Genomic DNA, 23,300 nt, shown 5'->3' with positions numbered 1-23,300 from the left:
CATTAATTTAGTTTTAACTTGAGAGTTCAGAAATTCCTCACAATTTAAGACTCCACCACTGTTACACCTCAAACTAATTTCTGTTTTTTATGCAAATACTTGGGACAGCCTGATTCATTAGGAAATGGAAAGCCAGGTACTCTGACCATTCTCTTCCTATATCGTTTCATCAAGAGTTTCACAGGCTATATTTGCCAATTTGCCATCCCTTTCGATAACTTGTCATGCTCCTTTACACAACAATATTACAAGGAATAGTAACTGTAGATGCCTATATTCTTAAGTGTAGTACCAATTAATATTCTGGTTTTGCAATATTTATATTTGAAATTGCATCCTGCATATACAGGCTATCCTTTTTGTATTCGTTTTTTAAATGAATGTTTCACTGATGAAACTGGAAAATTATAAGCTAAAGAACAGTGTAGAGAGGGATGTTCTGGTAGTGGTGCAAACCTTTATTAGCACTATATTTGCGGGAGAATATCATAAGAACAGCCATACTGCATCAGACCAAAGGTCCATCTAGTCAGTATCCTGTCTTCTTGACAGTGGCCAATGCCAGGTGCTTTGCAGAGGAATGAACAGAAAAGGCAATCATCATGGGTGTGTTCAAAACACCACCAATTTTAAACAATCTAAATTAAGGTTTAGTTGAAGCAGCTGGCATGGTAAATATTGTTGAAGACCATGGAATCTATAGAATGTTACTTACATAATCCTTGCCAGTCTTGAAAGAGAGTCTAAATATAGTTGAATGGATGAAATTTACCTCTGAGCATAGGGCCAGTGCAAAATCTATGCAGAAGTCCAATTAAGCCCTATTGTCAGTGCTGGCTCTGGGAATTTCACCCATTAAGACAGGTTCACACATATAGAAAATAATGCAAATCCAAATACTAAGGTTTTGGAAGTGTATTGTAAACACAGTTGATATTAAGCAGTCTATGACTGTTAAATTGAATTGGACTGAAACTGTATAAAGATACACAAGGGATTTTTCCTTTTGTCATCTGTATACTCATATTTATAAAATATAGTTACACTTTTAAGACTATTAAAATCCTCCATCTTCAAACAGCAGCACATTCCTGATTGTGTTACTGTAGTGAAAGATCCTTCCTATAACTTTAGTATAGCTGCCTCAATACAGCAATGTAGTTCTCCACTAGCTGAGGTTTAAAAGTGTGTAGTTCATCCACTGAGTAGACTATATCACCAACATACTATTTAGAAGTAGTGAGGAGTCTCACCTCTTAGTTTAAAACTTCTTCAGATCAGGCTGTTGAGCTATTTTCTCTTGTAAGTTTCATTTAAAAATATAGAGGCAGGAAAAGTGTAGAAAAACAGATTTAAGAGATTTTGTTTAATATAAAAAATAGCACCAATGAGTTACATTTCCTGTGAATCTAAACTTCAGCATCTTTGTATGTAATCAGACTGAATTGTACCTTGCTAGCATGACTTGTTAGTTGCAAACTCTAAGCCTGTGCCAGAATTCTTTTTTGCCTTAATGTTGTTTAGACAATGTGATTTATGTTTCAGTTCCCTGGGAACAGTCATCTGTAATGCTTGTTTAAAAAAAAAATCTATGCTTATTAGATGACGGTAAACTGGGATTAATATTTTTTAGCAGAAGTCAAGAGCTCTCAGAAAATCAGCACCAATCTGTAGTATAGAAGTAGACTTTTTTTTTTAGAAAATGAGTTAATTAGGATCTGTGATGTCCTAGGAAATGAGGAAAAACAATTGTGGATACAGATCTACTTGTTTTGTTATTCAGGGCAAGGAAGTAAGAGGTACACTTAGCTGATAGCTTATATCAGTTCTAACCCAGTGTTTCTTTAATCAGTTTAAAATGAGGCTGCTGAGAATCCAGTTATTCTTTCCAAGGACCATGCCACATTATTTTGTCTTTGAGCCATCTGAGAAATCACAGCTGCACAATTTTGTTAGTCTAGGTTATCAAAAAACAAACAAAAAAACAACCACCTAAAAGGATGTGTGGTGGTAGTTAATCTATGTAGTGGGGAGATATACTAACAGAGAGATTAGAGGTAAAGGAAAATCTTGACACACAGAGAAGGTGCTTTGAAAGTAGATAGCTTTGGGATCTAGTGAAGAGGACTACCCCTAAAAGAACAATTGATAGAGGAGCTATTAAAGAAGACTAATATATTTTGTATAGTGTTTGAGCAGTCCAATATAGTTGGCTCGTTATTTTGACTGACTATTGTTTGCCAGGCCACAGTCAGTAACTTTGGCACATTATTACTAGCAAATTACAGGTAATACAGAACATGTATTTACTGTCAATCACGGTGGCCCCAGTTCTACAAACTACTTACTCTTAAATCCCGTTGACTGGGTCAGAGTGAGATTATTTCCCCCATTAGATTCCTTTTTTGCCCTTTCTGAGCAAATTCTCTGTGTTTTCACTCCCAGTTCCCTTCTTGCAAATACTCTTCCTATTTTCTGTGGGGAAACTTAAGCTGGTGACTTCATAGTTGGAAAATGGAACTTAAAGCTATTGTGTTTCAGATGCTTAAAATGAGAAGTTACTTGCATGCATTAGGCTGTAAAGTTAGGGTACAGTGCTCTAATCTATTTCTACAGAAAATGTTGCTTACTTTAGAAGATTCTCTGTCTTTGCAGGGTCCTCTGCCAAATACTTGTGGTCACTTTTGGGAGATGGTTTGGGAACAGAAAAGCCGTGGTGTTGTCATGCTCAACAGAGTGATGGAAAAAGGATCAGTAAGTATATGAGTGTTTTTTAGCTGTGTGTACTTAAAAACAAATAAATAACCAAAACATAATGGTAGCAGAAAGATGCATGTACAGAATTTTGTCCAGCAAAGCATATCTAAGATTCAGAAGCTGAGTATCTGAAAATGTATCTTGGTTAACTCTGAGGGATATGTGGAAATTATACAGTTCAGAATAAAAGATTGTAATTTCTTCTGAATTGAGATAAACTAAGGGCAACTGGAGTTTTCCATCCAAGAACCGTGACTGGGTTTCTCTCTTCAGTCCTGCTGGTCTAGATGCTTATGTGCAGTTCCTCTTTGTTAATGGCTGAGACTGGGGCCCTGATTCCCATTTATATTAAGAACTCTTACGTTACTTTGGCACTATCCAGTGGCCTTAAAAGTAGTTGTAAGATCTTTGGGGCAGTACGTTAATCTACATCTAAAGGCAGACACAAAATAAAGAAAGAAGAGCAACGTGTAAAGAAACTGATCAGGGTGGTGTTAGATAACTTCTTATTTTCAGGCTTCTTTCAAACTCTCCTGTTTCACTCTTCCTGATCTGCATATTTCCTATGTTGATCAATTCACCCCTGCCCCTTATGTACCTACACTTCCCCATAGCTTGAGACAGGGAATGAGAGGAGTTAAACACAGGGAATGATCACCAGAAACCAATTAGTGAAATATCTGGAAATCCACCAACCATCTCTGTTATGTATTGGCCACTTGTCCTCCTGTGCTGTAAAAGGGGTTCAACCCTTCTGGTAAGCAGGTGGGGGGGCACAGGCTCGACTAATAGCTCTTACCACTTTTCATCCACTGCATGAGTGAGGAGGAGGGGTGGCTTAGCTCCATGGCAGGTGGTGGGGGACATCCATCCCTAGGCCCAGGACTTGTTCTGCAGCCATGGGCTCAGGAGAAGTTACCATAGTTTGCTTGTTAATGGAAGCTGCCATTACTGTGATCGCAGTAGTGGGTCTGCCAATGGAGCGGATTTTGTTAAAAAGTAATTGAAGATTAAATAGAACTGTACACTTGAGATTTTTTTTTTTAGTTCCTTTGGTGACTGTAAGGCCATTTCAGAGGAGGGTAAGTGGGCATGTTGTGCCCCTAATGAGGATCTAGTGTTGTACACTTGCATAACCAGGAGAGAATTCCTGGTCATCAGGAAAATAGTTGTGCAGTGAGCTGTTTTCTAACTCTGGCCTTGATTTGAGTTTTTTGCTTTTTTAGTAAAGGAAATAGTGAACTGTAACCTTCAATGGGGATTTGCAGTAATTCTGTTTTAATCACCCTTCCTCCCCAACCACACACACACTCAATCTCTTCTCTTTCTCTTTCTCTCTTCTCCCATCCCTCTTTACTTTGAACAAAGCAAAGAATTATCAAGATCCCTTAGGGCAGAGGACTAATACTTCTCAACAATCAGCAGTGAGAGATTTTCAGTGGAACTCAGCAAAATGTTATTTGCAGAACCATTTGGTGCAGAAATAAGACATGAAGCTAACTGCTCTCTTCTAAGATAATTTTTAAAAAATTGCAGATGATTATAACGTATCCTTGCTTCATATTGTCAACCTGCTCAGTATTTAACCAGTGTTGGAAGCATTGTAGGCCTTGATAATTTGTCCTGAGCTTCCTTCACCATCTACAAATGAAATGCCATTTGTAAAATGTTTGTCTGACTTCCCTGAGAGGTAAAATCCTCTCTTCATCCCAACTCCCATTACACACGACAGCGCTCTCGCATTTTATTACCATCCCATAATAATGATTTACTTTCCATTGGTAATAAACTGTGTAATAACGAGTTTTCTTATTTCAACGTTGTTCCACTCCAAATTAAGGCCACTTTATTTACAATTTAATATAAGAAGCATTAGCCATGTGCAGTAATCCATTTCCTCTGCGAACATAGATTTGGCACACTGATCAAAATCCTGTTTTAGAGGAGCTGTGTTAAATTCTGAAAAGTATCAGTTTAGTTGTTAGCATTCATAATGTCCATATAGATCTAGAGGTCAGAGACATGGTTGCAGACTTTATGTATACCTCTAACAAGATCCCTTGGTGTCATTTCCCCTTGTACAGAGCAAAACGCACTACTTGTATTTTTGGCTGACTCATTTAAGTTTCTCGCATGTCAACAGTTTATTGGTGCAGACCTTCGGTTTCCTGGAAGATTATTACTGAGAAAATTACTATGTACAGTCAGAAGCTAGGTAGCAGGAATATTAGCAGACTGCTCTTTTAGCTCAATTAAAGTTTTGTAACTTTTAAACAGTGCCATATGGAATCACAATGATCTCAAGACATTTTTACGTTTGTGGGGAGTGAATGGATACCCCAAAATCTCATCTGACATTTTTACTTCCAAATTAGTAATTCTGTAACTTTCTATATGTAGAATATAATGGATTCTATAAACAAGCTTTCACACTTACATTGTGCTGTCTTTTATTAACACTTACTTTCTAACAGTAATCTCCTCCCTTGAGATGTTCAGTCCAACTTCATCTTTTATGCCTGTTGGTTGCAAAGTGAAACTGCCTAAAATCATGATCTCTGAAGTTCTTCTGAGCCCCCAAGCTTTTAAATGTATAGGATCCAGTTGACTCTTTTTTCATACTATATGGACTGCTGATGTAGGGTCCAAATAAAAATATTGGGGTGCTTTTAACTAGATTCCAGGGGGGGCTGTTCTGACTTACAGCAGCTTTGCACAGCCCCTGATCGCTCCTCAGCCCCAGCACACCCCTGTGCCCCAGAGGATGAGTAGAAGGGCTACTCCACCCTAAGCCACCATTGTGCTCTGAAAATTTTCCAGGGGTGCAATGAGGGTCAGCCTCTGGGCCTTTGTGTGAAAGATACCAAGATGTGCTGAGGTAGTACTTTCATAATGTACTGGAAGCAGGAGGCCCTCTTGCAAGAACTAGCCTTTCTTTTTAGAAATGCATGTTTGAATTTATTGCAATATACTAGACCTCAGGACTCCTTAGTGCCACATTAATATATGTAATTAATAACTTAAAAAATGCTGGATTAAGGAATACTCCTCTTTCCTCACCTTTTAACATAGACTCAAGTGACTAGTGCTTGTCTTCTGTTTGCTTTTTTAGATAAAATGTGCCCAGTACTGGCCACAGAAAGAGGAGAAAGAAATGCTCTTTGAGGATACAAACTTGAAGTTAACCTTAATTTCTGAAGATATAAAATCATATTACACAGTACGACAGCTAGAATTGGAAAACCTTACCGTAAGTATGGAAAGCATACCAGTCAGATAGTGTTGTCCTTGAATTCCCCGTCAATGAGCTGTATTTCCTCATCCTGGTTTGTAAAGGCTCCGAGTACAAAGACTGGATGCTGAAATTGGGTAACATGCCCATCCGTGACACAGGAGGTTCTCAATAAGTTAGCATTGCTCTGGTCTGTGCATCCTAATGCAGTTTGCTCTAGACTGTACTGGTTGTGAGGATAAACACTTTTCAGTCTTTGATTTTCCCCATCAACATAGAAGTTAAACTCCAAGGTGTAAAGAATCAATATGTATTAACATCTGTGAGGTTAACTGTTGTAATTCAAAACATAATTTGAATGAATGGACATTGTATTGTAAAGTCCTCAGCATTATCTTATCTACAGTGACAGCTACTTTTAGAATATGTGTAGTTGCACACTGCAATGAAAAGCAGGCTGCATCCAAACTGTGTATGTGTGTGGCAGTGAAAGAGGCTGGCTGGGGAGAGACACAGGGAGCTGCCAGAGCCTTTTTCCACTGCCAGACTCTTTCATTGCATTGTGGAAAGGCTCTGCCAGCAGGGAGGCAGTGGGCCACTACTCCACTAAAGACAGCAGTGTAGATAGAGGAGGCACTGCTCTGGGAGGATAGAGCTCTGTAGAGGACATATCCGAAGGTCCTGGAGTATCTTTATTCGTCTAAGCAGTGCCCCACTATCTACACTGCTGTTTATACCCATGTTAGGGGGACATGCAGTGTATGAACTCACTGCCGCAAGTATAGAGCTAGGCTTAGATTCAATGTGGAACGTTAGGGCAGTGTTACCTTTATAACATCACTGTGTAAAAGTGCAGTACCTCTGTACAGGAATGTCTGGAATAATTACTCTTCCAAGCACTCGGCCATTACCAATTTGCTAATGAATATATACAGGGAGCTTTTTAAAAACCATCTTCTGAAAATAGACCTTCTCTTGGAATTTGTCTCCTTATCATCCCTCCTGCACTGACTTAAATCTTCACCTTTTCACACTGAAAACCTTCAGCAAGGAAATCAGAAGTCTTCCTCTCTTAGGGCTTGTCTTCACTACCAGGGTAAATCGACCTAAGTTACGCTACTCCAGATATGTGAATAACGTAGCTGGAGTCGGTGTAGCTTAGGTCGATTTACCCTGGTGTCTTCACTGCGCTGCGTCAACAGGAGATGCTCTCTTGTTGACTTACCTTACTCTTCTTGGAGAGGTGGAGTACCGGGGTCGACCAGAGAGTGCTCTGCCGTCAATTTAGCAGGTCTTCACTAGACCCACTAAATCGACACCCAGCAGCGTTAGTCCTGGATCCTGCAATGAGCTCTGCGCAGGTGGAACTCTGTGCCCACATGGAGCCTCACTGAGGCTCAAGCTCTTAGTTGCTAAAAGGGGACTCTCTGTAACTGTTTATTTTTGGCAGTGACAAAATAAAATATTACAGTAGGGAACAATGCTGAGGATACACTGCACACATGGATAAATACAGCAGAGAGGAGTCCTAGCAGAATCATTCACAGCAGAGGGAGGGGCAGGCCACTGAAACTATGCTGGAGGAGATTGGCTAAAGGGGCAGCTGCAGTGAGCATGTCTAATCAAAACTAACATCTGCATCTAGTGAAAATCAAAGTCCACAGAGCATCTCGAAGCTGTGTTGGAGCAGGTGCATGTGGACAGGTAGTGAACGCCAAATGCATTTTAGTGACATGCTAATTTCAGTTCTACTTTGCTGTTTCCAGTTCGCCTTTTTAGTTAGCTTTTTAAAACCTAGTACTGCCTGTTGTTGGGAGAGAATACTTATCCCCTACACCTAATATCAATAATCTCTTGGCAGGAAGCTGAAAATAGGCCCATTGTCAGGTACAAATTTCACTAGCCAAACTATACTAGAAAGAACTCGGCAGTTGTCAGAAAAACATCCCAGGTTACAGTGTCTGCAACAGACAAACTTGAAAAGCTTTGGTTCAAGATTTCAGGAGGCTGAGAGTATCAGTCTTAACGCTCTTCTGAGATTGCTTTCAGCTTAGTAGAGGTTGTTGGTTGTGAAGGAAAAAACTGTGGTAATATAAGGTCCATGCTTTGGACAAGTCCGAGCTGCTCTTGCAACTTGAGTTGCCTCATTTTCCAAAGAGTTCAGCCAGCCTATTTACGGGAAGGCTGTAGTGCCCATTTTATATGGGGATAAAATGTACATCTGAGCTATAAACTGTAAAATTACTCTGTATAACTTAGTTTTATCTAGTGTCCTTCTTTCAAAACATCACCAGGCTTTTATGGTCAGGGAATTATCTGTAAATTATATAGGTCCTTAGACGCTCACAATACTTTACAAGCACATAGTGCTTTAGAATTGGGTTCAGCAGCTCTTAAACGCTGAATGGGAAAATTTCATAGGAAAATGGATTGGGTTATATTAGAGGAAAGCAGCAAATGAGCAAGCAAGTATTCTTGCTGAACGGTTAATAGAATGGTGAGTAGGATTTAGTCCATCATAAATTTAAAAGGAATCATTTTCAAGGTTAGATTTGAAAAGAGAAAGCAGCATGGCATGAATTCAATATGGGGCAGTACGAGTGAAATCCTGCCCCTTTCCTTATGAATTGTAGAATGTAGATGTGTATATTTGTAGTGTCAAGACTGATCTTGTATATTCCATTAAAAGGGATTTCCTAGGAAAATTAGTCACTTACTAGGAATACAAATGTGATGAGTGGTATTCTTCCTCTGATTAGTATGTTATTGCAGACAGTAGCTGTGCTTGAATACTCGTATCTAGAGATTCTTATAGCTTGGAAACATATTTTACAGGCACAAGAAACTAGAGAAATTCTGCACTTTCACTATACCACATGGCCTGACTTTGGAGTCCCAGAATCTCCTGCTTCGTTCCTCAACTTCCTGTTCAAAGTGAGAGAGTCTGGCTCACTGAGTCCTGAGCACGGACCCATTGTGGTGCATTGCAGTGCAGGAATTGGAAGATCGGGAACTTTCTGTTTGGTTGATACATGTCTTCTACTGGTAAGAACCACTTACTCTAGATGGGAATAAGGAGTGAGTTACAACTTTGTGTAGTTACTTCTGGGAATTCCTTATCTGAAGCCTGTGTGAGCCATGGCACCTTTCATGAATTGTGGTATAGTGACACACATTCCTCTGAGACATTTGTCTCTTACTCGACTTTTATATTTGTCTTTGGTAATACATTCATTTTAAAGCTAAAGCAAACTGAGCTTTGAATGGGCCATTGTGGGAGTTTGAAAGAAAACTATCACTGGTTCCAGCTGGAGTGACTTGCAAAGTTAGCCTTTGTCTTCCCTGCTAAGAAAAGTGGTCCTTGCCCAATTTACCTTGAGGTAAAACTAAAGTGCCTGGTCTTTACTGTTTGTTTTTTTACTTTGGGAATAGCTCATATGCATTATTATCCTGAGGTAAAACTGCATCTTTTTTTAAGCAGCGAAGGCCTGATAGAAGGTCCCACATGTTACCTTCATCCCCATACCCATTAACATGGGAACAGTTTGAAGCCTAATGTGTTTCAACGCAACTCATTTGTTACATAGAGTGTGTATCTGTGTAAAGCAAATTTCAAATCTTTACCTTCAGATGGACAAAAGGAAAGATCCTTCTTCTGTGGACATTAAGCAAGTTCTCTTAGAAATGAGAAAGTACAGAATGGGGCTTATACAGACAGCAGATCAACTTCGTTTCTCTTACTTGGCTGTTATTGAAGGAGCAAAATTTATTATGGGAGATGCTTCGGTGCAGGTGAGTATTGAATGCATATCATTTATACAGAGAGAAGCAGGGTGAGTTGGGCCAATAAAATATATTACATCCCCTATCTTGTGTGTCTCATATTCTGGGATAGATGCAGCTACAATACAGCATACGACAATATCAAGATTAAGATCCACAAACCTCATAATTGCATGTAGCTAGGCAAATGTTATGAGGGAAGTTAGTATGGTTGAATAAGGTTAAGAGGGCTGAATGAATCATTAAACTACATGCTATCCTTGACATGAGCAGTGTACAATAACTTTAGTACACAATGCTCTTGGATCTAATGCATTGTTTTACACATGTTGATGTGTTTGTACAAGTACAAATAGTCCACGGTAGCTGCCGTCATATGGAAAATTCTCCTCCTTGTGACCCTATGGGAAACAATTGGGAGATAGCCATTGCTATGTGAGCCTCATGATGCTGTTTTGCTAAGTCTTCTATTTAGGCCCTTAACAATTTTCCAACATGCTGTAGATTCTTCCAGTGTTGTCGCCTTTGAAGTATGCATGTTTAAGTTATTGCTAAATAATACTACAGCACAAAATGGGATTCATGTTGCTACTTAAAGAGTTTTTTCAAGCACAAAATTAAATCTCCAGTTAATGTCTCCCATATGTGTGGTTGGGCTGTGGGCATACTGTTTAGTTGGTGGGAGGGGAGAGGTGAATGCATCTGAACAATGACCCTGAAAGTAAAACAATGACTAATGTGTAAAGCCTCTGCCATGTTAATGTTAGAATTACAGTGGTTTTAATATAAAACATTATAATATAGCAGAGCTTAATAGGCACTTTCTTCTGTGTAGGAGCAGTGGAAAGAGCTTTCCAATGAAGACCTGGAGCCTCCACCAGACCATACTCCTCCACCCCCAAGGCCACCAAAGCGAACGTCAGAAATGCACAATGGTCGGATGCACGAACACACAGAGTTTTTCCCTAACCACCAGGTGGTAGAGGAAGAGATCAGATGTATAGTCAGCGCTGTGGAGGAGACGGTACCTGATGGCACATTTGTGCAGCTGGGTACAGACAGGTAATTCAGTCAAGCTGTTTGCGTTGATGTTTTTGACTGTTCCAGGAAATACTGCTGTAGATTCACAGCTGTATGTAGAAAGTTCCCTTGTTTGAGCCACTTAGCACCACCTATAAAGCGTGTTGGACAGAACTTGACGCTTTTTGTGTAACAATGCTTCTAGAATAGGATTATAGCCCTTTATTTCCAAAGGCCTACGTGCTTTGTTTAGGTGAGATGTGAAAAGGATACGAGAGTGACCTGACAGCTCTTGCTAGGCTATAATGAAAGATGGAGGAGGCACAATGACTGCATGGTTTAGCCTCACATGTAGGTGCATAAGGGGTTTGGTTATACAGGGCTCTTTTACATGGTAGGTGGATTGTCAGGCCTTTGGCTTGAAGCTAAGCCAGCTAGCTTCAACCACACCAATCAGTGCAGGTATCTGGTGCTCCACATACTTTATCAGAGAGATCCTGCTACATTTGAAAATGTCCTTTTAAGTCAGTTCAGTACTGATGTTAGAACATAGGAATGGACAGTTTTCATTCAATATCAAAACACTTTTTTACCTTAAAGATGTGGTTCATCCTTTTTTAAATCTACAGTTCTCTTGTCATATGCATCTTTCATGCTGGGGAACTATTTTTGCTTTCTACTACAGGTCAAATTAATTATGACCTTTTAAAAAAAAAAAAATTCTTCAGCAGAAAATTTATTCTCCCTTTCAGTCTAGCTAGACCAAAGTGTTTGGCCTAAAGAATAAACCTGTAACTCGGGGGGTGGGGAAATTTAAGGGTTGTTTGTGTTTTAACCACTAGATGTCACTGCCGTTCCACAGTCTGAAATATAGTATGCTATGTTACAGTAGATTCCAGTAGATTCTACTGTAACAATCCTTAGTTCTTCGAGTGCTTGCTGATATCCATTCCAAGTAGGTGTGCGCGCGCCGCGTGCACGTTCGTCAGAAGAATTTTCCCCTAGCAACACCCGGCGGGTCGGCAGGCGCAGGCGCCCCCTGGCTGGCGCCTTTTGCGGCACCGGCATATACCGGCCGACCCAGTCGCTCCGCAGTTCTTCTTTACCGCCCCCGTGTTCGGCTCGTCCGGAACAGTGAGTCGGTTAGCTGACCTCTTTAACCTCCTAGCGTTTCACCCGTGCTCATCTCCAGTCATTAAGTTTATAAGTTGTAAGTTAGTGTTGATCTTAGTACTTATTAGTATAGTTGATTTAGTATAGTTTTGTATATAGTTGAGGGCTGAGGTTTAATCCTCCTCGCCCCTATTCCGGAGAATCCGGTTCGCATGCCTGGCTCTCCCGGTTTCAAACAGTGCTTCGGGGCCTGCCATCGGCCGATCGCAACGGAAGACCCCATGATCGTTGCCTGAAAGTGCCTGGGGAATCCCTCCCATCTTACGGACAACGTGCCGGATCTGTAAGTCCTTCAAGCCAAAGGACAAAAAGGAGCGGACTCCCGTTTGAAAAGCAGCACTCCTTATGGGAGGCCGCTCCTGACCCCTGCAGCTCCAGGCGCACAGAGCGCACGACCGCAGTACCACACCGGGCAAATTCTTCATCTGGCACCGGAGAACGCCGGTACCGCCAGAACCTCAACGCCACCAACAGTCTCCAGCGCAGAAGTCAGCCCGGCACCGATCCCTTTTCACCTAAAGCGAAAGAGCGAAGGCTCCTGCGCTGCGCGTCTGGCACCGCAGTCTGAGCATGGGAAACCGTGCCGGCCGGCACCGCCGTCTGCCCACGACCGGATTATCCCGGCACCCTGTCGACTCCAGCCAGGCAAGAGCCGTCGAGTCCGGTGCAAAGACAGCTCCCCACGGCGCAAGCCCTGGTCGAGCTCGCTGTTCCCCTACTACGCCGGAGACCTTTGCAAGGACGGCGAGGAACTGATAGCCCTAACTGAGCCTTCCCTGCCTCAACCCCCGCACCGCCGGTGCGGGTCCTTTCGTCAATGGGAAGCCGGCTATGCTCCGACCCAGTGTCTCTAGGAGCAGCGACAGGCACCGGTCGCGGTCGAGATCTCGGCACCGCTCCCGCTCGCACGCGCCGTTCGCCTTCACACGCCGCTCGCAGTCACGGTTGCAGTCCGCACACGTTCCCACTCTCGCGCCGGTCGTACTCGCGGCACCGGTCCAGGTCCCGTTCCCTGGACCGGCATTCGGCACGACGGTCTACCTCCCGGCACTTCTCCCCTGACGGAGCCCATCCTACCGTCGTTACACCCGATCCCAGGTCGACCTCGATCCGGCACCGTGCTGGTCGTAGGTCCCGCGCTCCCGATCTCGCAATACCGGTACGATTCCCGTACCGTTCTCCGCCATGCGAAGTGACATCCGGCACCAGTCTCACAGGCTATTCCGCTCCGCCTTGGCCGTCGAGACACCCCTCGGTTCTTCCCCCCAGACAGCGCTCTCTACGGCGATGTGGAACCCACAAACACCCGTTCCCCCCGGAAACACCAGGGACTGGACCAACCCGCCGCAGTGGTCCTTCTGGACGCCTTGGGCGTACCACCAAGCCCAAGGCGAATCCCACCAACGGCATCGGGAGATCTGCGGTTCTGCCCGTCGGGTGCCGGAGGCCTCCATCAGTCGCCCTCCCCCAGAGGACGACGTTTCCACCTGCGACCCAGGACCCAGAGGCCGCCCCAGAAACGGCCCCCCCTGGAACAAGAACCTCACGAGGAGCCTGCGGTCCCGGGTCTCTCCTCCTCCTCCTCGCCGGGATGAGGCGGTGGCGGGCACTTCTAACTTCGGCCCCGCCCCCCATTGACCTTCGGGCCCACCAGGACCTGCTCCGCCGCGTCGCGTTGAGCATCAACCTCCAGGCGGAGGAGGTTCCCGAAAGTGAGGACCCTGTTGTGGACATCCTGTCCTCCGATGCCCCGACGCGGGTAGCCCTGCCCTTTATCCGCTCCATTCAGGCAAAGGCGGACTCTATCTGGCAGTCTCCGGCGTCCATCCCTCCGACGCCAGAGGCGTGGAGAGGAAGTACATGGTACCCTCTAAAGGGTACGACTACCTCTACACCCATCCTCCTCCATGCTCTCTGGTCGTACAATCTGTGAACGAGAGGGGCTGAGCGCCATGGCCAACCAGCCCCCGCCCAAAATCGCGGGAGGCTAAGCGTATGGATCTACTGGGGCGCAAGGTATACTCCGCAGGGGGTCTACAGTTGCGGTAAGCCAACCAACAAGCGCTGCTCAGTAGGTACAATTTTTAATACCTGGCAGTCCATCGCCAAATTCACTGAGCTGGTCCCGCTAGACTCCTGCCCTGAGTTCCAGAGCCTCCTGGAGGAGGGAAAAAAGATCTCCAGAACCTCCTTGCAGGCCGCGCTCGACGCCGCAGATTCAGCGGCGGCTAGGACCGTCGCGTCTGGGGTCACAATGAGGAGGATTTCGTGGTTGCAGGTCTCCGGATTACCTCCAGAACTGCAACACACGATTCAAGACCTCCCATTTGAGGGGCAGGCCTCTTCTCTAATAAACGGACCCAAGGCTCCAAAACCTTAAGGACAATCGCATCATAATGCGCTCCCTGGCATGCACACACCACAGACCCAGCGGCGGTCCTTTCGGCACAACCTCAGCGCCCCTACCCCCCACCACGCCCTCGTCAGGACTTTAACAGAAGGCGGGCCGGGTAAACCGGAGACGCCAGTCTGGTTCCCAGGGGGGACAAAATAACGGTTCCACCAAGCCACCGCCGGACCGAAACAAAACTTTTGAAGGTGCGATCGAGAGCAGAGCACCAGTCCTTCCCCGGACTCCTTTCCTGTTTTCCAACCGCCTTTCTCCCTTCCTCCCGGCGTGGACCCGACTAACTTCGGATCGTTGGGTTTTACGCACGGTGGGAGTTTGGCTACCATCTTCAGTTTGTTTCGCCCCCTCCCTCCCACCCACCCTCCTCGTCCCTCTTCAGGGACCCCTCTCACGAGCATCTCCTCTGCCAGGAGGTCCACACGCTTCTCGAAATCGGAGCCATAGAGGAGGTACCTCGAGATCTCAGGGCAGAGGGTTTTACTCCCGCTATTTTTTTAATCCCCAAGTCGAAAGGAGGTCTCCGACCAATCCTGGACCTCCGCGGACTCAACGCCTTCGTAAAGAAGTTGAAGTTCCGCATGGTGTCTTTGGGGTCTATTATCCGTCCCTGGATCCGGGAGACTGGTTCGCTGCTCTCGACATGAAGGACGCTACTTTCATGTTTCAATTTACCCACCACACCGACGCTATCTACGCTTTGTGGTACGGACCGCCACTTCCAATTCACGGTCCTGCCCTTCGGCCTTTCCTCTGCCCCGCGGGTTTTCACAAAATGTATGGCAGTAGTGGGCCGCTTTCCTCCGTCGGCAAGGCATATGTGTCTTCCCTTACCTGGACGACTGGCTGGTTCGCGGGTCTTCAGAGGCTCAGGTCGCCGCGCACATAGCGGTTATCAGGGAACTGTTCGAAACTTTGGGCCTCTTGCTCAATTTCGACAAGTCCATCCTCGTACCAGCTCAGAGGATAGAATTCATTGGGGCTGTCTTGGACTCCACGCTCGCGACAGCCTCAGCTTCCACACCACCCGGTTCCAGGCAATAGTCTCCATCATAGACAGCCTACTCGTCTTCCCCACGACCTCGGCCCGGTCTGTCTCAGCCTCCTCGTCACATGGCGGCCTGCACCTTTGTCACCAAGAACGCCAAGCTCCGGCTTTCGCCCCCTGCAAATCTGGTTAGCCTCCGTTTACCGCCCACGCAGGGACAGCATGGACGTGGTCGTCACACTCCCAGAGAGCGTATTGCACTCCCTCCGCTGGTGGCAAGACCCCTCCCTGGTGTGTGCGGGCCTGCCATTCCACCCCAGGCAACCGTCCATATCAGTGACAACGGACGCATCCTCTCTGGGCTGGGGAGCTCACATGGGGTCTCATCGGACACAAGGCCTCTGGTCCGCTCAGGAGCTGTCGCTGCACATAAACATCCGGGAGCTGCGAGCGGTCCGCCTCGCCTGTCAGGCCTTTATTCGTCACCTGCGAGGACGTTGTGTCTTAGTGCTCACGGACAACACCACTGCGATGCACTATATAAACAAGCAGGGAGGGACCTGCTCTCTCCCTCTTGTCAGGAGGCGATCAGGCTGTGGGAATTTTGTATAGCCCACTCCATGGATCTGGTGGCCTCCTTCCTTCCAGGGGTCCAGAACGAGTTACGGAGACCACCTCAGCAGGTCCTTTCTGGCCCACGAGTGGTCCCTCCGCCCGGACATAGCCCATTCTCTCTTTCCGGAGGTGGGGTTTTCCCCAGATCGACCTCTTCGCCTCACGCAGCAACCGGAAGTGCCCCAGGTTCTGCTCCTTTCGCGGTCTCGCCCGGGGTTCGATCTCGGACGCCTTCCTCCTGTCCTGGTCGACCCACCTCCTATATGCCTTCCCACCGTTTCCGCTAGTGCACAAAGTCCTGGTGAAGCTGCGCAGGGGACAAGGCTCGAGTAATTCTCATCGCCCCAGCGTGGCCCTCGCCAGCACTGGTACACCACGCTGCTGGACCTATCAATAGCCAGCCCCGTTCTCCTGCCGATCCATCAGGACCTGATATCCCAGGACCACGGCAGGCTTCTCCATCCCGACCTCCAATCCCTCCACCTGACGGCGTGGTTCCTGGCTGGTTAGAGCGGCTCAGAGCTGCGCTGCTCTACCCCAGTGCAGCAGTACTCCTGGGAAGCAGGAAGCCTGCATCGACCAGAGCTACCTACGTGGCGAAGTGGAAGAGGTTCTCCTGCTGGTGTCAGACACAACAAGTACCACCTACACAGGCTCCCATCCATGTGATTTTGGAATACCTATGGCACCTCAAACAACAGGGCTCGCGCTCTCATCCTGCGCGTGCACCTAGCTGCCATTTCAATGTTCCATCCAGGAGAAGGCCCTTCCTCCGTCTTCTCTCACCCGATGTCTCGAGGTTCCTCAAGGCCTGGAGCGCCTGTTTCCCCAGGTCCGCCGCCCCCCCCCTTCCTGGGACCTCAATCTGGTTCTCTCCAGGCTAATGGCCCCTCCCTTCGAACCCTTGGCAACCTGCTCTCTCTCCTGTATCTATCGTGGAAGGTGGCGTTCCTTGTGGCCATTACATCGGCCAGGAGAGTCTCGGAGCTTCGCGCTCTTGTGGCGGACCCACCTTACACGATATTCCACAAGGACAAGGTGCAGCTGCGCCCGCATCCGCCTTCCCTTCCCAAGGTGTCTCCTCCTTTCACCTTAACCAGACATATCCTCCCGGTCTTTATCCTAAACCTCACGCATCCCGTAGAGAGCAGAGCCTACACTCCCTCGATGTTCGTAGAGCGCTGGCGTTCTACATCGACCGCACCCGACCTTTTCGCAAGACGTCCCAACTTTTTGTTGCCGTGGCAGACAGGATAAAGGTCGCCCTGTCTCGTCTCAAACAATCTCGTCCTGGGTTACGGCCTGCATTAGGACGTGCTACGAGTTAGCTCACGCCTCTCCAGGCCGAGTGACTGCACATTCCACGAGAGCTCAGGCCTCGTCGATTGCCTTTCTCGCCATGTTCCTATCCACGACATATGCCGTGCAGCTACGTGGTCCTCGGTGCACACCTTCTCTGCTCATTACGCCTTGGTGCAACAGTCCAGGGACGATGCAGCTCTTGGTTTGCTGTTTTGCATTCGACAGTCTCCAACTCCGACCCCACCGCCTAGGTAAGGCTTGGGATTCACCTACTTGGAATGGATATGAGCAAGCACTCGAAGAAGAAAAGACGGTTACTCACCTTTGTAACTGTTGTTCTTCGAGATGTGTTGCTCATATCCATTCCACACCCGCCCTCCTTCCCCACTGTCGGAGTAGCCGGCAAGAAGGGAACTGAGGAGCGGACGGGTCTCGGCAGGGGTATATATGCGGTGCCGCAAAGGCGCCACGCCAGGGGGCGCCTGCCGACCCGCCGGGTGTTGCTAGGGCAAAATTCTTCCTACGAACGTGCACGCGGCGCGCGCACACCTACTTGGAATGGATATGAGCAACACATCTCGAAGAACAACAGTTACAAAGATGAGTAACCGTCTTTTTTTGATGTACTGGATATTGATCTATTTCTGACAGTCTTTGTCCAAAATAGCCAACTAAAAACCCCTTCTGGGAGGAAAGGGCAAGGGGACATCAGAAGTCACCAGGAGAACAGTTGAGGGGAGAATTCCAAGGCTATCTCAGGCAAATGAAACAAATGATCACACCTGGGACACACCCAGTTTTGCAAGGGAATGCTAGGAATTGGCGCATCTAACTTTCAACATTTCCTACAAAGTTCTGGAGATATTCTTTGGCAAATAAAGCTGGGAAACTTAGTGCCGTAAGCCACTCCACCTTGTGAAACTGGCTGGGGAGTGACCCTGAGAGCTGTAAGTACTGACACGAAATGAGGCACGTTCAGTAGTTCTTTCCATCACCTTAAGCTGGTCTCCATAATAATTTTTTATCATTATTTCTATTTATAAAAAGACATGCTTGCCCAGTAGCATCCCCTGCTGATAACCCACGTGGGAGTCAGTGTGATGTCAGAGGGTGGAATTTCTGGTTGTTTCTTGAGTTGCCTTTTTAAAAAAAAAATCTAGGAAACAAGCACAAAATTAAATAAAACAACAAGTTTAAGGGTATAGAAAAATAGTATGTGATCTTGTAATTATACTCTATCCGAATGCATACACACAAGGGGGCCAAATTAAGGTTATATAAGCAAACTTAATTCTGGCATTTCTTCACTTTTGAGTGCTTGATTTTGCAGCCTTAATTTAGGGGTGTGTTTTGTGTATAATTATACAGAGCTCCATCCCTAATTTCTTGCTCCAACACTTCCGCATGCTTTGGTGATAACACGTTCAGCGTTTTGGTGCAATTAGTGTTTGTGTGTTTTTATGGGCACAGAATAGTTTTGAATATATTCACTGTCAGGAATTCCTGTTTGTAAGGATGATTGCCGATGTGTGGCCTTGAAGTGGAGAATCTGAACTGGGTAGATGCTTGAGCACCATCAGGGATATGGTAATCAACTTGGGATAAGAAGCAACTTGTTTCTAGCAACACCCAGCTGATCAGGGCAATAAATATCAGCTTAAACCTCTAACTGAAAGCCCTAACTATAAAAGGATACATCTTGTGCATCAGGGTAAAATCTGTTGGTGACAACTGATCTACAGCTTCATCTGTAAGTGTCCATGAGGTGTCTCTGGATTGGACCTCAGTGTCCACACACCTTCCCCCTCGGAAGAATACTATACTGAATATTTATTTCTTCATCCTCAGCACTAGTCAAGACACTGAACTGAGAAGGAGGACTGGTGAAAATCTGTGTGCCTCACCTCACAAAGAAGAGCCAGTGAAGTCAGAAAACGTAGAAGAGGATGATGAGAACATGACGACAACTTGGAAGCCATTTCTAGTGAATATCTGCATGTTCACTGTCCTCACAGCAGGAGCTTACCTTTGTTACAGGGTATGTTTTCATTGATGGACATGTCTGCAAGATAGAGTATGCAGAGAACAACAACAATTTGACCAGTGTGTAATCCGCTTCTATGAAAGAAATCTTATTGAGGCATCTGAGCCTTGTCTCAGTGGAAATATACCTTAGGTTGAAAGGCTGGAACTTTTGGTTAGGGCTTAAAGAGAGAATTGATGCACTAGGGTTTAATTTAGCCCTGTGGTCCCAAGAACATAATATTCTAATCTCAGGGCCTTAAAATATTCAGGAGTAAGCAGAGAAAATGCCAAATAAGTCTCTTTTTTTTTTTTCTTTCTTTTTTTTTCTTTTTTATGGAATAATAGAATTACAACACGTTGTTTTTAGCCTTTTTTAAAAGCCAGTTCTTTTTTTTTGTGTTACTTCAGAAAGAAACTAGGCACAAGTGAAACTTGCTGTACTCTCCAAGTGTTGTAACCAAATACATGATTTATATTATTACTGAGTTCCCAAAAAGAGAGAGAATCCACATATCTGAAGAATGTCAACTTTTTGGAAGGGGGAAGGCTCTTTTTTTTGTCTCACTTCATCTATTAAAGACTGAGTTGTGGGCAGTGCCTGTGGTATTGATATATTTAATCATGGCATAACTGTTCTTAACTAGCTTCTTGTTTTACATATCTTTATAAAAACAGGCTTCTGCATTTGCTCAGGGTATCCCAACATGTCAAACATTGTTTAAGGGGGAAAAAATTGTATTTCCCTATTGACTTTTTTTGTTGCACTCTACTTGCACCTATGCCTACTTACATTGTACCAATCTCTGTAAAGTTGTTTTTACCTTTATATTCTGGGATGTGGGGGAGGAGGGAAGCAGGAAGAGAAATTCAACCAAAACATGTCCACCAGCATTTTACAGCTGTTCAGCTGGCGTTGAGAAGGACCAGTTTTTAAATTTCATCATTTGGAATGTAAAAATGCAGTTTCACTCTAAATCTGCCTTGTACGAAATAATGTGCTTTGTGCACAAACCTGAGGGAGGAGGAGCATACTCAAGGTTGATGTGGGAAACTATTTGGAAAGCATTTCAATATATCCAGAGCAATTAATGCCATGGCAGCTTCCTTAACAAACTTAAAAGATCAGCCGAAGACATGTTGGTCTTTGAACATACCAGTTGGCTTATCATGATGCAAGCGATTGTGTAATTTTTTTAGTAAAGATTTCGATATTGACTTTAGTTTGGTTTGAAATTGTGTTGTTAAATGATTACTGCGGTAGAGGGGCATAAGTGCCTGAGGCCTGGCAGCACTGCAGATGTGGGTGTTCCTATCTTAGCTTAAAGTGAGAAAAGAGCTGGGTGGTGTAGAGTAAAAATTAGGACAAAACAACCAAACAATGGTGACACAACTTGGCTCAGTTAGTTGTGCCGACTCGAGGCCCAGGGCTTGAATAGTGTTAGGAGTGCATTAGCAGAGCTGTGACTGGAAGCTTGCACTGCACTAAACCGAGTTCTCATCTATGCTGTTAGTCTTTTCCTTTCATGAGTACGAAATTCATACATTTTAAACAATAATAGAGAAAATCTTTGCTCATAGGGCAGAGATTAGAAGCAAATTTGCTACTTAAAGCGGTAGTGGTGATAACTAAACTAGTAACATCTGGAGATCAGTCGTCATAATCAGTGCTTTTTAAATGCATTCTAGTTGTATAGCACTTAACCACTGTTCTCAGTGTAAACATCTTTATGGAGTATATTGTGTAATAGTCTTTTCACTCCATATTTATTTTTTTCAAAGCTGCCAGTAGCTCTTGCTCTTTCCTTAAATCCATAAGGTGTTGACTTGGGGTGGAAGGGTTGTTTTTATTTGTTTTGGAGTTTAACTGTTAAGCTTGCATCAAGGGCTTCTCAAAAGTACAATAATAAATAAATCCTCAGGTAGTACTGGGAATTAAAATTTTACCTGTGAGACTGTTGGTCAGACCAGTACTTGAAAGGGGGAATATTGTAAGCAGTCAGTATTTAGTATATTATTGGAAACATGAAAAATTGAGTATAGAAAATGATATAATATATAATGGATCATTTGTGTATTTAAGATACAGTATGTGATTGCTTTGTCCCCATTATTCTCTCCATCTGGTAGAATATTGTTGTAGGGCAACATTTGTACCCCCTTTGTATTAGAATGCATGTAAAGTCTTCTAGAGTCCTGATTAAATATCATGTGCTTGAAAGATGAAAAAACTTATACTTCTGCTTACTGATGTGCCCAGATAATATTTGCATGATCTGATCATTTAAGTGGCTGTGGTTCAAAGGGTGTTGCGGAAAGTGTCTTCATTCAGCGATACATTGATTTGGTGTGTTATCAGGTAACATGTACTTGCCTAATATTTGGCACGATTTTCTATTGAATTTCTGCATACTCAATGTAACCCAGTTGTTTAGCATCGTTCATTTCAGCTAAGTATAATACAAACATTCCAAAGCGTGTATTAAGCCATATTCACACCTCACCTCCAGTCAGTTTTGGCAACAAATATCTCAGCAATTTCAGAATGACTTGCTGTGCTGCCTTCAGAAACTTGCACTTGGGGAAACTCACCAATAGGAAAGGTCACCAATAAAGCAAGGTTTCAAGTGAGTGTTTTGTGCCATTGAGCCCTAATTGATCTCTAGAAACAGACTGGTGAAATAAACGAGTGGCCCATGAACTGAATAGGACTTGCAGTATTTCTCTCGATTTGGACAAATAAATGTTGGAGTTGATGAAAACATAGCATCCCTCCTTAGAATCCACAGTTGTACTGTACTTGCAACTTTTTCCACACAGAAAAACTTAAACACATTTCGCTATACAGAGAGAGAGCCACTCTAGCTAACATGCCCCTTTCTCCCAGCTAACTTCACTACTTGGCTTTCATCTGTTTAAAGTCAAGGAGGCCTTGTACTGTAGTGGGAACGTACAGTGGAATCCCCTGTAAGCTGTGAGGTGTGTGTATAAGGCTTATAATGCTAAACTGTAAGCATTTTGTTTTGATGTCCTGTATATGTATGTAGTAGTTTGGGTGTGTGTATATACAGTAGTGTTTCAAAGTGGGTGTATTGATTAACCTGTTCTTGGAAAAATGGACAAGTATCCATGTTAAAATTGTTAGAAAATTAGCTGCTCTGCTATATGCCTTAAGCAAATATTTACTCATCAGGTCTTTCTTTTTTACAGATTGCCATAGAATAAACTTTTTTAAAAAAAAATATAAAAAAAAATAAAAAACAAAAGCTAAATGTTTTGGTATAATACATTTTCAGGTATCTTGTCTTTTGTGTAAGGCGCTGCAATGACCTCACAGTTTTCAGTAACTGTACAGTTTTTCAATTTCCCATACAAATTTTCAGTTCTCATTTTAGTTGCAACAATAAAAATTTTTTAAAGAATGGATGTATGAGTCTTTCCACGTCCTGTTTTACCACAGAGGTAGAGATGATTTAGTCACTAACAAATTTAGACCCTTGGGTTATCAACAAGATTTTACCTCCTACTGATTATTTTGTGATTCCTCACATTAATAGAAAATGTTAAGAATATTTCCACTAGTGCAGAAAACTTGCTTTCAGGTCAGTAACTAGCAGTCTGCTATAAAATAAAATGCATTTTCACTATACGTCAGCCTGCTCATAGATGTTCAACTGAGTTTAAATACATAGTGTTTGGGTCGTATCAGTAAACTCTGAGGTGCAACCTGCAACATTAAAGATCTCTAAAGCACTGTAATTGTTTTTACAACAGTTTACCAGCTGTGGATTGATTTGCTAAATTTGTTCTTCAGGATGGGACTATACGCTACAGCAGTCTGCACAACAAGGATTGCTGCAGATGTAAATATGACATCTCCAGGTACTCTGGGTGCTTTCAGAGACTTTTTTTTAATGAGACAAGCTTCAGGCCTTTTGGTTAACAACAGAAGTTGATCTATGGGTAGAGTGGTGGTTGTACATGTTCCTCTGTATTTGAAT

The 23,300-nt window shown here is 44.3% G+C and overlaps 1 protein-coding gene across 3 annotated transcripts in view; it reads left to right on the top strand.

Annotated features, from left to right (window-relative positions):
• Positions 1-22,725, top strand: part of PTPN1 (protein tyrosine phosphatase non-receptor type 1) — a 65,643-nt gene extending 42,918 nt beyond the window's left edge. For all 3 annotated transcript variants that reach the window (XM_032804044.2, XM_032804046.2, XM_032804045.2), the window contains 6 exons: positions 2,656-2,754; positions 5,870-6,007; positions 8,825-9,034; positions 9,620-9,781; positions 10,608-10,834; positions 19,126-22,725. In XM_032804044.2, the coding sequence (XP_032659935.1) occupies positions 2,656-2,754; positions 5,870-6,007; positions 8,825-9,034; positions 9,620-9,781; positions 10,608-10,834; positions 19,126-19,330 (1,041 nt within the window). In that variant the 3' untranslated portion in view covers positions 19,331-22,725. The remainder of the gene's footprint in view (positions 1-2,655; positions 2,755-5,869; positions 6,008-8,824; positions 9,035-9,619; positions 9,782-10,607; positions 10,835-19,125) is intronic.
• The last annotated feature ends 575 nt before the right edge of the window (positions 22,726-23,300 follow it).

This window comes from Chelonoidis abingdonii, chromosome 14, assembly GCF_003597395.2.
Source record: "Chelonoidis abingdonii isolate Lonesome George chromosome 14, CheloAbing_2.0, whole genome shotgun sequence".
In the NCBI taxonomy this organism is placed as follows: Eukaryota; Metazoa; Chordata; order Testudines; family Testudinidae; genus Chelonoidis; species Chelonoidis abingdonii.
Note: the sequence above shows the minus strand (reverse complement) of the source record. Positions and strands in the feature narration are given on the sequence as shown.